This window comes from Neopsephotus bourkii, unplaced genomic scaffold, assembly GCF_033783945.1.
Source record: "Neopsephotus bourkii isolate Nb327-2 ecotype Australia unplaced genomic scaffold, CSIRO-AGI_Nbou_v1 NB_266, whole genome shotgun sequence".
Classification (NCBI taxonomy): domain Eukaryota; kingdom Metazoa; phylum Chordata; class Aves; order Psittaciformes; family Psittacidae; genus Neopsephotus; species Neopsephotus bourkii.
Window position 1 is genome coordinate 270,942 of NW_026900775.1, and position 15,866 is coordinate 286,807.

Here is a 15,866-nt window from a genome sequence, read left to right on the forward strand (position 1 = left end):
AATAGGGTGATTCATAGAATTCCAGAGTGGTTTGGGTTGGAAGGGACCTTAAAGCTCCTCCAGCTCCAACCCCTGCCACAGGCAGGGACCCCTTCCACTGGAGCAGCTTGCTCCAAGCCCCTGTGTCCAACCTGGCCTTGGTAGAGTCTTTTCTATCTTGATGATTGCCCCAGAGTAACGATTCAAATGGGGTTTCATTCGCTCTACCTTTACAAAGAGGTGTACTGATGCCTGTGTTCAGTTATAACTGAACACATGGGTTTTCTCACACCCCTTCCTTCTGGAGGAACTGTTTTGATTCAAAAGCATTTAACTGACTTTGTACCTTCCAGTGTAGAACATGTTTGTGATACATTGCCAGGCAAGCAGCCTGCAGAGGAATATAGTCCTTGTCTCAAGACTCTGAGTGTGTTAATGGTTGTTGATGTTCATTTGTGTTTGATCACTCCAAAATAATTAATCCAGCCTCAGTTTTAGAGGTTTGAGATTGGGGTGGGGAAGAAGATGAAAGTTTGTCTTATTTAGTGTTGTAAGCTTTAATATATACAAGTGCTGATTTTGGAAGCATATGAAAAACATGTTTGGAAAAGAAGGTAATGATATCTATACGGTTATGTCCAAATGTAGAGCTTAAATCCCAGCAGGGACCTAGGTACCAGGAGGGTGGAAGCTCTGCCGTATTGAGTACAGCCTACTTGCAGTATGCTCTGTGCCTCACTTCTCCTGTCTGTAGAACAGAGCTCATAAATCTTGCCATCATTTACATAGTGTTTTGATATCAGGTTTCTCTTCCAAGTCTGAAGTAACATTAATTATTAGTCGTGGGACTGCTATTTCCCTTTGATTTCTCCCCACCTCCATATTGCCATGTATGCAGCCCCTTCTTCAGTATAGAGGACAGGCTAAACCACCCTTGCTGAGATTACTCCATCACCTCTGATGGTGTAGCACAAAGCCATTCATTTCTCCACTCTGGAGCCTGAAGTCTCTGAACTTCATTCGCCCAAGGGAGTGGTAGGCCCAAGCGTGCTCCGAAATGCCGATCTTCTGCTTTGATAACTGAGCTCTGAAATCAAGATAAACAAGCTGCCCTATATACTGAACATGTCCTAATTGCACGCTTGAAGCAAACCAGCCAATCGATGAGTGTGTGTCACCCGCTAATGAATATTTGTAGTTTTGGAAGATTTCCTATGTGGCGTTCCTCGTGGCTCCTGCAGTTATTAACAGAGTGGCTCCCAAGACCCTGTTCGGGAGGCAGACTTGGCTTTATCTCGACCAAGAAACTGTGTCATTTAATTTCATCTGTTAGCTGGGCATGGTCACTCTTACTCAAATTGTGTGAGCTCATACTTGTTTAAAACTGTTTACACTGTGTTTAAAATCCCATTAGCTAATACATTTCCTAGGCTAGACTTGGGGAGGGTTGACTCGCTGAAGAACTCGTAGCAGGACTTTGTTTACTTGCAGGGGGTACAAGAGGGACAGAAAGGGTAATGATGTTTGAGACTGTCCAAACGACTTTTGCTGTGCCGCATGTTTTGCTTTCTGTCCGTCTCCTCACTCTTATAATTGCTGAGATTCTTTATTGAGAGGTGGCTCTCAAGCCATGGGAGCATTGCCACAAACCAAGGTCTTAGGCATTTGGCGTTGGGAGCCAGGGCTCTCTGTGGGAGCAGTGGAAGGAGAAAGGCACAGAAGGCACTTTTAAGTTGGGGTGGCAGAGCCCCAGGGAGCCACACACTGAGACTTTCATTGAACCAGAAACACATCATGGACATTCAGGAGCCAAAGAGAAGGCTTTCTTGGTGGGAGGTATCAGCAGGTTTTCGAATGCAGCCCACTAACAGGAGAAAGAGGCTGGGTTTGATGCCTAGGTTGCACCCAGGATGCCCAGGTAATAGGACTTCCTTCCTTCTGCAAGTCATGACAACATCAATGAGGAGTCCTGTACTTTGACTCACAGTCTAGCACCTTACTGACACACATAAAGAGCCTGAGCTCCCAGGTTAGGTACCTGAAGCAATCACTAGGACATCAAGTGCTGTGAGTGGCTTCAGTGTTGCTGGTGGAAAATCATCTAACACCTTCTAGGTTCTGCTCCACTCTAAGCTTCTAAACTTCCTTGGTTTTGGTTATCTTCCCCTAGTCACTCAAAGCAGGTCTTGGAAGGTAGGTGTGATGCTGCAGTTGCCAGGTTAAGCAGGAGTACCAAACCCATTGCTCTGCATCCTTTTGCTGTTTTCACTGTAACTAGTTCTGATTTAGTAGTGCAAGTGGAATATCTTGGGAGGAAAACACTATTATCTCAGTCAAACATTAAATACTGTATAATTCCAAGCCTTTCTCAAAGGATGGCTCAGATTATTGACTTGAAATGCAGACAGTGTTTCTGATCGTAGTGATACTGCCTTTTGAATATCATAATAGAGTTTCAGTAAACTCTAAAGTTGACTGTAAAGTTCTCATTGGAAAAGTCAAGCATTTGACTTGCCTGGTTCTCAGGAGTTGTTACAGTTTGATTTTTGTCATGGTTTTCCTACTGATGTCTCTGGTTTTCTGCTTTCTTAAGCTATCCTCCTCTCTGGAATGTCTAACCTTTCTTTAATTTGCCTTCAGAACCATCACAAATTGATTGCAGTCCCACACTCACCATTCAAATATAAATAAATTCATTAAATTATTTACCAAAATGTGGTAAAACAAATAGACCTATCCTGGGGTTTGGTTTTGGTTGTTTTTTTTTTGTTTTTTTTTTTGTCTTATTTTCTAAACCATCCTTTTCCTTCTCTTTAAGACTTTAATCTAGAGCCTTATAGTAAGGGCTTTTTCTGCGTTGCTAAATTGCATACACATCAGTAACACTGTGTATCAACATCATTAATAAACGTTGGGTCCTCTATGTATCCCCCTTCCTGGGCAAGATTATTCTATACTGTGTATTTACTAGAGCTACATCCTGTCTACTTCAGCTACTTGAGTAAGTAGCAATAGTTTAACTGCCGAGTATAGAGTGTGCGTCATTTATTTGTCCTGACTAGATCCACTGCTGATTTCATAAACATTTGGGGAAAGAAATACCAAACTAGCAAATATTTGGAGAACCCCCTAATGTAGGATCTTAAGAGGATGGTATCGTCTCTCAGCTTGAAAATTAAAATCAGTGCTGTTCACAGCTGATTAACTTTCCTCTCTAATACTTCCCACAAACAGAGCTAATGTAGTAAAACTTAACGAAACAAGGTTTAGTTAAGCCACAAAGAATATTTGGATGACAGGGAGCTATAGAGTGGTTCAGGCTGGCCTGTTGTTCGCTTTGTAATGGCTCTGTGCTGTGTCCTGTCCGGTGGATGGGTGTGGCAGTGCAACAGACCTTGTGCTGGGTTAAAACAGTCTCTGCTGACTCAAGGCTGATGTGAATTACCTGTACTATATTTTCCTCGTATCTAGTCAATGATTGATTGTTGTTTTCCCATCAGTTCTAACAACTCTCATTTTTGGTCCTACAGAGTCATCAGCAAAGTGGTGCCAGCTCCAGAGGGCAAACCTGCTACGCCTGTGAGCCGACCCAAAACTCCTCCACCCGTTCCATCACCAGTACCGGCTCCCGTTCATGTCACCCCTCCTCCAGCTCCAGCTCCTCCTCCTCCACAAGCCACCGTCTCACCAGTCCTGATCCCACCGCCCTCTCCAGCTGTTCCGGCGGCAGGAGGCTCCAAAGCTCCGGTTAGGAGTGTGGTGACCGAGACCGTCAGTACTTATGTGGTAGGTTATACACGCTGCCGTGCTTGTCCCGGTGCCAGTGACATTCCTCTCTTGAGTTGTTGAGCTCCTGGGTGACTCATCATCCCAAACTGATGGTACCTCGTGATGTTCCTCTTCATTAAGCCACTCTTTATCCTTCCCTTGCTTCCATGCATGTTTTGAGGGATTAATAACCATTAAAACACTGCTACTTGGACTGAATTTTTCCTTTGTTCTCAGTTCAATGTTTTAAGTTTTCATAAATCCAGTTATATTCCCCTTGGTTTTTTCTGCTCACTGAGTTTGAGCATCTATTTTTGAAGGTGGAAATATTTTTATATATAGGTGCTCTCATAAGTACTGAATTGAAACCTCAAATGTCAAACTCGCCATAGATTTTGCTGTCAGTCAGGTAAAGTACAAAACCTCGTACAACATCAAGAATTTGACTTAGCCCTCGTTTGAAATGTGTAGAGTCTACAAATCTCTTTCCTTCCTTCCTCAGCATACAGAAATTGCAGATGTTTGTGCATCTCAGGAAGGCTGTGGATAGTTCATTAGCCTGTCTGTTTGACAGAGGCTCTGAACGTGGCCTCTGCCTGGCGGCATTAAGATCTCATTGTTTTAGAGAAGTCTCCCATCAAACATGATGTAGGAACTACATTCTCTAAAAGGACATGGCCATACCTCCAGGCAGAAACTTTCTGCTTTAGATGCAGTGTAAAATGGAAGTCCTGACCATTCCTGATCACTCAAGAGCAGCAGATACCATTAACAACAGTAGCAGTGTCATTATCCTCCCTGTCCTGGCCAGGTTCCAGCTTGGTTGGTGACACCTTGCTCATCTGTAGTGGGTAGCACTTAAAAAACTCACCATTTGAAACAGCTAAAACTTGCTTTTATTACAGTTTGCTGTGCTTTAATTGCAGCATATCATGATATTTATCCTCTTTTTTTTTTTTAATACCTGTTTTTATAATTATTCCTAATGTAAATCTACCCTGTTTTTTTTAATGGAAAAAGTGCTCTTCCCTGCTGAACTTAAACTGTTGTGTATCATGTTACTAGTTTCTATTTAAACAGCTGCTACATTTCACTCCTGAGTTAGTTACAGCACTAGACCTCACATAGGCTGTGCATATCTTCAGGGTGTAGGATGCACATCCTCACCTTCTGTATCATAGGTGTAAACACAGTGAAACTCTTACATATCAAGCTTGGAAATGCACTCTAAAAGAGGAACATTACCAGAATACTGCACTACATCCCATTTTCTTCAGTAAAGCAAATAATTTAGAGGTTATGTTAGTTTAAAGAAGGAAAACCTAGAACTTTGCCTACATACTTCTGGTGGTAACACTCTCACAGAGAATTCAGAGGACATGCAGACTCCAGGTTAGTTCTTTTGCAACGTTATAGTTGAAAGCAGAGGTTTACTGCATTAGGCTCCAATTATGTGTACAGTCAGAGAGACTCCTAATATGAGATATTTATAAGTCCAAAAGCTGAGAGAGGGGTTGGGGAATAATTACTAACTATTAGCCTCTTGTATGAAGGGAATCCAGGACACAGAATGATGAAATGGCTTTCCCCAGGTTGCATGGGAAAGCTTGTCCAGAGATAAGATTGGAGCCAGTGTGACAGAGGCGTGCGACTTCCGTCTGCAGGGGAGGACAGGAGTTTGAAAAGAAGAAAGAAAGGATGTGGGATCTTCCTGTAGGATAGCATCTCAGTCAGTGTGCTCTGATCATTAACTCTCAGTGGTTTGTACTAAAATAGCACTCAGCAATCACACAGTGTCTCTGCTTCCACGACCCTTGGCTCACTGGGGAGTGAGAAGTGATGCAATATATGTAACATCCTCATTCAGTAGTTTTGGAAAGTTAGGGTGTCTCTTTTCAATGGGACATCAGGCAGTGCTGCCTGCACCCAGCACCACCAGTGCCTGTGTTGGAGGGTGGTGGATGGTGTGGGTACATCCACGTTGCTCAAGTAGGTAGTAAAGGGCTGTAGCTGTCAGCCCAACAGCCTGCACCACAGCCCAGCATCTCCCTCTGCCCAGCAGCATCACCCCACAGTAATGACTGCAAACCTCTTCACACCAAGCACAGTAGATGCTTCTCTACCAACTTAAAATAACTTTGCAGATGTGAGATTAGATTATAGAATCATGGAATGGTTTGTGTTGGAAGGGACCTTAAAGCTCATCCAGTTCCAACCTGCCGTAGGGTTTCAACCCCACTAGGCCCGGTTGCTCCAAGCCCCATCCAACCTGGCCTTGAACACTGCCAGGAATGGGGCAGCCACAGCTTCTCTGGGCACCCTGTTCTAGTACCTCACCACTCTCATAGTGATTGACAATTAAAGGTATTGGAAGGCTGCTCTGAGGTCTCCCCAAAACCTTCTCTTTTCCAGGCTGAACAAGCCCAGCTCTCAGCCTGGCTCTATAGGAGAGGTGCTCCAGCCCTCTCATCATCTTCATGACCTCCCTCTAGACTCATTCAAGCAGACAGGAATGATTATTGCAATCAATCAGCTTTAAAATCAGGATATAAACATAAAAATCATAAAGCTCTGAATATGCTAAATCCAGTGAGCAGCTGCCTCATGCTGTAAATGATCTGCCTTTCTTGTTTCCTTTACCCTTTAGTGAATTGAACTGCCACAAAAATGTCATAGGGGGAATGGAAAGTTACTCAGTAACAACTTTTTTTATATCCTGATCTTATCAGCTAGCTGAAGTTGAAGACTTTGGCTAATAAGTAATACGGCAATATATACACATGGCACTGTATGTTTTATGTGTATATAAGCTGTTATCTTCCACGGGAGGCTGCCGGTACTCGCTCTTGCCATTAGCAGGGTAGAATTTTAAGAGTCACTATAGTATAGACAGAGAAGGAATTGTGTCCATAAGCCCTGACTTATGAATGTAACAGTGAATGTAACTGGCTTTACTGGTTTACAGGACAGGAGAGAAAAATGCATGTTTTTGTCATGTACACCATAGGAAAATCAGTTGAGACATCACGCCAAGCACTTCTGATCAGAGAATTCGTAACAGCAGTGGCTGCCGAATAGCTGTGCTAGAGAAGCAAGAATTGCATTAACTATTAAATATCAGTTTTGCTGCCTGCTTAGCCCTGAAAACCAGCTGACTTCCCTTTTCTTTGCACCAGATCCGAGATGAGTGGGGTAACCAGATCTGGATCTGTCCTGGCTGTAACAAGCCAGATGATGGCAGTCCAATGATAGGTTGTGATGACTGCGACGATTGGTATCACTGGTAAGTTTCTCATCCCTCTTCTTCTGCTGTTCCTCGGCAGATTGGGGCTGTGTTATTAAAAACCCTTTTTTTTTTATGCAATGGGGTTTTTTTGATGCCAGGAATACTTAAATGATTTTAATGTGTCCAGTTTAATCATCTGGGAGATATTTTTGTCTCTGTGTCTGTGGAATTTGAAGCAGCAGATTGTAAGCTGTGAAGGAGAGTTGCTTTTTAATTAATGGGCATTTGGGTTGGAAACTGCTGGGAAATATTGCTGATTCTGGTAATTCTATGAGAACTCCAGGATTATGTGCATCATGTATACAGAGAGACATTTCAAATTACGAAGCATTGTATGCACAGTAATATAAATGTCAGCTCTCATAAAAGGGTTGGAAGGAATTAATCACTTTTTTTAGGCATTTTCTTAAACAGCTACATAAAATCATAAGTTTTGCTGCAGATGTTAAAGAAGCTTTTGATATTATTTTAAATCTAGCCTATTATACCTGGAAGTGCACTTCTATCTTCTATTAAAATAACACTTCTTATCTGAGTGTCCTTTCAATATTTGTTTCAAAGCAAGTGTTATTTTCGGTTTCTGTTCAATCGTGAAGATAATGATAATATAATTTCTATATTAATTTGAATTAATACAGCTTAAATTAATTTGAGTTAATGTCTCCCTCTGAAAAGTTTCATTTCTTCAGGTAAGAAACAAAAGCAACGTTACTCCACTGAAATTATACGATACTTTCCCATCCTTCCTAGGCCTTGCGTTGGGATTACGGCTGCACCCCCAGAAGAGATGCAATGGTTCTGCTCCAAGTGTGCCAACAAAAAGAAGGATAAGAAACACAAGAAGAGGAAGCACAGGGCACACTGAAGACTCTGCAGTGGACCAATGTCGTGCGGTTGCCGCGGCACCTTCTGCCCTGACTCGGCTGCAGGGGAGGAATCCAGCCAGCTCCTGTCCCCTGCTCCGTCACCCGCGGTCAGGGCTATGGCTCTGGAGCGAATCAGGGGTGAGGAGATGCTCTCCATCAGGGGGTGTTGCTTTTCACAGACCATCCAAGCCAGGGGGGTTGGATTTTGGTACATTCTGATGCTGTCTTTCACCTACCGAGACCAATTTGCACAGGGTGACATGAAGACTTGGGTAGTTCATGCTCCCGCTCCCGCTCCTGTGGCTCGGCAGCAACAAAGGCGAATGTTGTAAATACAGATACCTGCCCTGTTCCTTCTCGATTTGTTCTTAATCCCTCTTGAACCTTTGCAGGAAGGTGCTGAGAGGAGGAGAAAATGTAAATTTGCAGTAAGTTGTAAACCGAGACGACCTTCTGGAATGGTTTTCTGTAGTCTGGGTGCAGTTCAGCCTCGACTCCTGCTGAGCCAGATAGTCATAACGCCGAAATAAAAAAGAGTGGCCGGTAAATATTTTTGTGACAAGAATATATGAAGCTTTTTGCCCTTGATTTTTAGTACTAACATAAAATAAAACACGTTCAAGCTTTTGTGATATATCTTCTATTTTTTAAAAAGGAAAAAAACAAAGTTTCTATTGTGTCAGGGTTTTTTTTTTTCCTTCCGTGTGAATTGATTTCCGTGGACCTGTAATATATTTTATACATTGTTTTTTTGGGGGGGAGTTGATTTTTTTTAGTCTTTGTCAACTGTACCTTATCATTGCTTGTACATTTCATTGGTGTGTAAAAACACTTCCCATTAAAAGATGTTCACACATGTAAATACCTGATATTTATAAAGTAATTCTCTTTTTTTTTTGTAATTATGATATTTTTTAGGGCTTTTTTTCCTTGGTTTGCCCAGGAAAACCAACCTTGCAGCTGTTAAAAACCCAGGTGACACCCACCTTGTCCCTGTGGCTTTTAGGGATTGCTGAGATTGCCCCAGTGGTGCGTGCACGAGGAGTTGGCCAGCACCGTAATTAGGCCTTGATTCAGACACTTAAACGTGTGGTAACTTCTTAAGAAGTGAGTAATCCCATTGCCTTCAAGGAGCCTGTTCCCACACTTCGTTATACATGTGCTTAAATGCCTTCTGAATTGAGAGCTTAAGCCAGGGGGCTCTGCACCTCTAATGGGAGCTGCAGTGTGTTAATCTGTAGCTGGAACTGAGCTTCTGTACTTTCTTCTTTTCCTTTAACAAGTGGTAGTTTGCCAAAACCATCAGGTCGTGTTTAGATGGAGGAGATACAGAATAGCATCAAGGCCAGAGGGTGCGTTCCTCTGCCTTCTGTATCACCTTGGAAAGACCAGTAAAGCAAATACGAGTTGTATTCCCCATTCAAAGTGAGGGGGGGAAATTGCAGAGATAAAATAAGTCAGTATTAAATATTGTGATGCAGTAGTTTTGGGAGCTAACTAAAATACAAGGCTAAAACCGTGAAAACAAAAATGGCACCTTTTGTTTCCAAAGGGCTTTTAGACTTTGTTGGTTCATTTGGGGATATTTCTGCTTCAAAGCCACCCAGTGAGAAACAGATGATGTTTGAGAATATGACCCTTCAACCTGTTGCACAGATATTAAGAGTTATTTCCTAAATGCATCTAATTTGATATTAATGGGAATGAATCAGTTGTGTTTTTAACAGTACCAGTTTAGGCAGGGAAATGAGGCTTTGCTGATAGAACTTGTTAGAATTGCATATCAGTGCAGATACGGCTGAAATTGGTTTATTGAAAGTGCACTGTTACCTTCTTTGTTCAATGCCACCTCATTTATAGTCCGTCCCTGCTAATTAGCACTCAAGAAGGTTCTTGGGTTTGATTTTTGCCTTTGGTTTCAGTTTGAATTGTTGGATGTTGCAAACCTGATTCTCGGTTGGTTCTATTCCCACGTGTAATGTGCAGACGTACAAAATGCACAGTCTTTGGTCATTTCTGGTTGCAATAATAAAAGAATTAGCTTTTGGTAAGTTGTTTTGTCCATTTCCTCCTCCCCTCTATTAATCAGGACCTCCCTCATTGAATCCACACCATTATTCAAGGTGCCCCGGGAGGGCTGAACTTGGCCCATTGGCCCTTCAGCTATTTCTGTGCATGCTTGAGCATCACTGCCGCCGGGTTGGTTTCCTACCCTGGGGTTTATGATTTTATACATGGCAGCAAAAACCCAAAGCACCGTTTCCAGGAGGCTCGTGTGACTGATGGGATTAGTAATGGGAGAAGGGGCCCTTCACCTCCGGGTCATTGGTTTGAAGCCAGCCCTGCTCCATAGCCACACAGAGCCTGCCTTCCCCTTTCACTTACACTGGGGTTTGCGTCAGGAATCCGTGATATAAAAGAATCACTGGCTTCAGAAATAGTTACCCATGTGTCGTGGATCTTCCCTACGGCCCCTTGTACCACCCCATGCTGAACAAACTCACTGCTCCCCCAGATGTTTGTATTTGCTACCATAACTTCATGGGTTGTGTTTCTTCTCCATGGACTCCACCACAGGGCTGCTCCCTTGGTTGACCAATTGATTCTTATGGTCAGGCATTCGTGTTCCTCTGAATCCTTTCTATGATCTGAGTTTTGGTCACCACCATCCATGGGAAGAGGGCCCAGTGGGTGGGTTGCCACTTGGTTTGCTCATTGGATGTCATAGGAGAGCGTCAGTGTCTCTGAATGGTTTTCCTGCCTCTCAGGGCAGCTTCATCCAAGAGGAAAATGAGTTGTGAGCATCTATTTCCATGGGTAGCTGGAGCAGAACCGGCTAGAAGTTTAGAAAGTGGGGTTTTAGTGAGAAGACAACTCACCATCTACCTGCGCCGTAAAAAGAAGACAAGATGCAATTCCGCTCCTTTACTGATGCACCACGCAGAGTGGATTTAAGCGGCACAGTGAATCCTGGTAGCAAGTACTCCAGAAAAGAGCATAAAAGCCATTCCATGAGAAAAGCTTGTTGAATCCTGCCCCTATTCCAGGGCCAGATGATTATCTAGAGTCAGTTGGGAGTCAGTTGGAGTTGTGTCAGTTTACAGCAGCCGGCATTGGGAACGGGGAGCAGCTCAGTTTATTGGGGAACCATGGGGGGGGGGTCTCCTCTTTACCCTTTTTATCCTCCTTTAGGGCAGCCTGTGCCTGCGGGTCACTATGGAAAGCAGCAACGCTGGGTGCTTGCATGTCATGAGGTGGAATTGCAATGTGTTAATGAGTTTTGCACCTGGGAAAATACATGTTGTTAACATGGAGACAGAAGGACAACACTCACAAGTGGAAGAAACTGATTTCTATTGGAGGACAGAGATACAACCACAGAGCATCCATCCCTAGAGTAATGGGGACCCACTTTTCCTAAGGTATCTTCTCGTATGTTGTGCTCAGGGCATCATTTCTCTGCTTGACAAGGTGTTTCTCCTCTGAAGGTGTCCGCAGCTAACTACAGTGAGGAGCTTTCTGCTCTGCAGCTAATTTGTGATTCCAAATGTCCTGGAAGAGAAATGGAATGAAGAAAAGGCCTGAATCAGAGGGGATCAGAGCCTGCTGACTTTGTCTGGGCTTTCCAGAGATAAAATGCAGTGTATTACTCCACTGTATCGCCTAAACCTTCTTTGTTGTCCTTTCAATAGGACGATGAAACAAAGACCTACTAACCAAATTAAAGTATAAAATGAACGCTGAGATACGGAAACCTTGCCAGGACGAATGTTAATGAATGAAGTTCACTAAAGGCACGCTGGCGAAGTTTTCAATACAAATAGGTTTGTGGTCAATCTCCTTCAGATCATAGCAGTTTGCTTCAGAAGCTTGAAGTCTCAAAAGTAGATGAGATTCCTTCACCGGGGAATGCATTAGATCATACCCTGAATAAATTCCCTCTTCACACTCTTGTCACTCATGCTGCTTTAAGAAACTCTTTGCTTCTGGGGACTCTATTAACCCATGGGTGCTCTATGGCACAGGAGGCTGTAACGGGAGATTTATGGCCAGCAAGCAGCTTGTACCTGGATGATGCGAGCAGGAGCTCACACATAACCATGAGCCATGGCAGCTGCTCCTGGGGTGCTTCCCTCAAGGTGCTGTGCATGGTTTGAGCTGGGTGAAGGGAGAAAGGACCTTTTAGCAGGGCCTCTTGTGATAAGACCAGGGGGAATGGTTTTAAACTGGAAGAGGGGAGATGTAGACTATATTTAAGGCAGAAGCTTTTCCCTGGGAGGATGCTGCAGCATTGGACACAGGGGCTTGGAGCAAGCTGCTCCAGTGGAAGGTGTCCCTGCCCGTGGCAGGGGTTGGAACTGAATGAGCTCTAAGGTTACTTAAACCCACGCCATCATCTTGGTGAGTCCATGCTTATCTTAAGGTCCTTTCTAACCCTAACTGTTCTATGATTCCATGATTCTAAGATCTTCCTATTTTAAAGCACAAGAACAAAGTGATTTCTTATGAGCTCCCTGATATCTTCTCTGTGTGAGCATTCATTCCCATAAGAGCCTTGAAACAGCTTTATAAAACTAAATAGAAAGTAATCAGATTCTTTTATATCCTCATTATTTTATCCCTAAACGAGGGGGTGAAGGAGAAAGAGACTTCCACAAAAATCCACGTTTCATCACCTGTCATGGGCAGGAATTTGGTTTTCAGATTCCCAAGTCTTGTCTGTCAGCTCCTGCCTAAACCAGCATGGGTTTGACAACTTACTGTGCCTCTTGTCTGCTTACCATGGCACTAATGACGACTGTGATAGGGTGTCAGCAGCCTGACACCCCATCACTGTGTCACCCAGGGCCTCTGCTTAGCTGCGTACAGGAGACCTTCAGCTTGCTTCCTTCAAGCTGGTCCATCCCATCTATGGGACTGCGCCCTATTGGCTGTGGATTCTTTTTAATTTGGCATCCAAATTAAAATTCATACTTGTCTCTTCTTCCTTTTACAGAAATAAATTAGGAAAAAGGATAAGGAATAGTGTGTAAATTACCTGTATTTGATTGAGATGTCATTGACCACTCTTTTTCTAACAGATGCTGTAAGAATTGTCATCTTGGGGATATGCATCTTCTCATTGCTGTCCACACAACAACCACTGCACACATTCAGAAGGACAAACATCATCTTGTTGTGGGGAATGCTGGACACTTCTCAGCTCTGCCATGGCTTTAGTGGTGCATTTGGGCATGGGATCAGTGCATGTCCCAGTTTCCATCCATGGAGGAGGGTAACGTTTCCTGTTCTGGCAGCTCTGCTTTGGCCTTGGACCTGGCTGGTGCAAAGCTCGTAAAGAGAGCCCATACCTTCCCACGGGTTAAATAACCAGGATAACACTCTTCACACGGGGTCGATAAAGCTGCCCCTCCACTGAGCCTTCCTCTGTACCTCTGTGCTTGTGTTTGCATTGAGTCTGGGAGCTGGGAACCATCCCCTCCACTCCTGAACCAGGCAGACCCTTTGGCTTTGCAAGCTTCAGTTGACCCTCTTCAGCATCAATCCAACCCTCTTTTCACCCACTGGTTTTGAGCCTATCTGTCTGGGCTCATATTGAGACTTTATTTTACTCCTAACAACTTGGTTTGTGTTTCCAGGGATGTCTGGAGGGGTTTCATCTGAGAAGCAGCTTCTTGCTTAAAATGACTTCAGGGACATCAAAATGCACCTCTCATAGTTCATACAATAGCTGCCTTCTCTGGGCTTTGTGGGCTGTGAAATATCAGAGCTAGTGCTTGGAGTGGGCACGTATTAAGGCGCTGAGGATGAAGTGATGCTGTTGTTCTCTATTCTCTGTAAAGACAGATGCTCAGTCAAGCCCCAAATCCAGGCCTTTGCATCAGTATCTAATAACTGAGCCCTACCACTGGCTCTTAGTGCCACCTGCTTTCTGAAAGGCTGGGTTTGCAGTGCCACAGCTCAGGAGGAAGCGCATCCCTTCAGCCCTCCCTCGTTACGTGCTGCATCGCTTCGGCTTCAGGATTGCTTTGGCCTGGCGAGAGTTTCCCAAAGCAAGGATGTGCAGCAGGTTTGTGCTGAGGATCCCACTGAAGGTGCCGCGTCTGTCTGACACAGGAGGTGGTGTTTAGGGAACAAAACCATGACGTAAAAGTCTTGAGCAATGTCTGCTGTGCAAAGTCTTGAGCTGAGCCTCCAACAGAGTCCCTTGGACACCACAGAATCAGAGAATGGCTTGGGTTGGAAGGGACCTTAAAGCTCATCCAGTTCCACGGGCAGGGACCCCTTCCACTGGAGCAGCTTGCTCCAAGCCCCTGTGTCCAACCTGGCCTTGAGCACTGCCAGGGATGGGGCAGCCACAGCTTCTCTGGGCACCCTGTGCCAGCGCCTCAGCACCCTCACACCTAATCATTATGGGATATCTTCATTCATTTTGAGGGGCTTGGATGGGAGAAGGAGGAAAGCAGAGGGTGAAATGCTATGAACTACAGAGAAAACACTCAGTTTGGGTAGATGTATTTGTTCAGTGTTAAAACAGGTTGATTTCACCGTCACCCCTCCTCGCCTGCCTTGCAGGCTTTGGAGTTCATTGTTAACCCAGTGCAGATCCAGCTCATCTCTTTGGCAACTTTGGATTATTCAGAGTTAAAATAGGTGCGGTTTGCAACTTCTTGCAAGCACAACCAAGGGCAGATCTGCCGTTGCTGATGATGGTTAGGTCCAAGGTGAGCTTTGGGCAGGTATCAAATCCTCCTCTCAAGCCAAGAAGTCCCCACTACTAGAGAGCAACGCCATGGGCTACTTAAGTTTTGTAAGCCCTTAATGAGTCACTTGATATCAGCCAGATCAGTTCACTTACATGGAAAGGGCTCCTATTTCTCCTGGTGGCATTGACTTCAGTGTGTAGAGTAGGGGAGCGCGGGGCTCCGGTGACTGATCCTTCCTACACCCGCTTGCACAAGGGGTACGGCAGCGCGATGGACTCATCTCAGATTCCTTCGGGAGGTGGTGACAGAGCTCCACCTTAATGAGTTCATCGCCCTGCCAGCATTCTTCCCACACCCTGGTGCCCATGTTGGCAGAGCTGTGCTGGGAAACGCTCCCTGGGCTTTTAACCGGCGATGGATGTCGGGATGCAGCCTGAATCCTCATCGGTTGACGGTCCAGTTGTGTTTACAAGCAGCACCGAGCAGGCTGGTTTGGTGATGGGGAGATGCAGAGGGATCAGATTAATTGCCAGGGCTCCCATTAGGCCCGGTTTTGTACCAGTGTGCAAGTGGGTGGAAGGAGGAACCGGTGCCTTACCCCGTGCCTGAGGCTCCAGTGAGTGTTATACCAGCTCTGTTTACTAAAGCCGTGCTCAAACAGCTGCGGAGCTGCATCATGTCCTTGTTTTTCTTCTTGTTTCTGGATAGCAAGCCCTGGTCATGGAGTGAACGCTCACCAAACAGCGTGACTCAGAGCTCTGCTATGAATCCAGCCCTGGATGCACACATTGCAAAATCATTTCAGAGCTGAGTGCGCTCTTGGCATTGCCACCCCCGAGGTACTCCAGTTCTCTGCAGCGATGTGGTCATTTAGCTGTTTATCTCCGCTTTGAGTTATCCTTATCTCCATCAGGAGTGTCCTGCTGCTCGCACCGGGTCCCTCACTTTTACTTGTCTGACCCTGCACATATCCTCTGTGCAGGACAAGTGCCTGTTGTCATCTTATGGAGATGCATCTTCCTGCTAGAAACAAGCCCTGCAGAAGGGGAACACAATTAATCACTGTTTAGTATAATATAATAATCATTTATAATCTAACACATAAGGGGACCTCCCAAGACATCTAGTCAAACCCATCAGGGTGCAACATTGTCCCATCATGCCATTCCTATGGCACAGTGGGTGGGTGTCCCCAGCCATCAGTGGGAAAGGGCAACCAAAACAGGTCACTATTGAGCGTGGATATTAGTTTAATGGCTT

General features: G+C 44.7%; 1 protein-coding gene across 2 annotated transcripts in view; it reads left to right on the plus strand.

Annotated features, from left to right (window-relative positions):
• Positions 1–9,950, plus strand: part of TAF3 (TATA-box binding protein associated factor 3) — a 124,227-nt gene extending 114,277 nt beyond the window's left edge. For both annotated transcript variants that reach the window (XM_061346185.1, XM_061346186.1), the window contains exons 5-7: positions 3,510–3,765; positions 6,924–7,030; positions 7,784–9,950. In XM_061346185.1, coding sequence (XP_061202169.1) covers positions 3,510–3,765; positions 6,924–7,030; positions 7,784–7,898 — 478 coding nt within the window. In that variant the 3' untranslated portion in view covers positions 7,899–9,950. The remainder of the gene's footprint in view (positions 1–3,509; positions 3,766–6,923; positions 7,031–7,783) is intronic.
• The last annotated feature ends 5,916 nt before the right edge of the window (positions 9,951–15,866 follow it).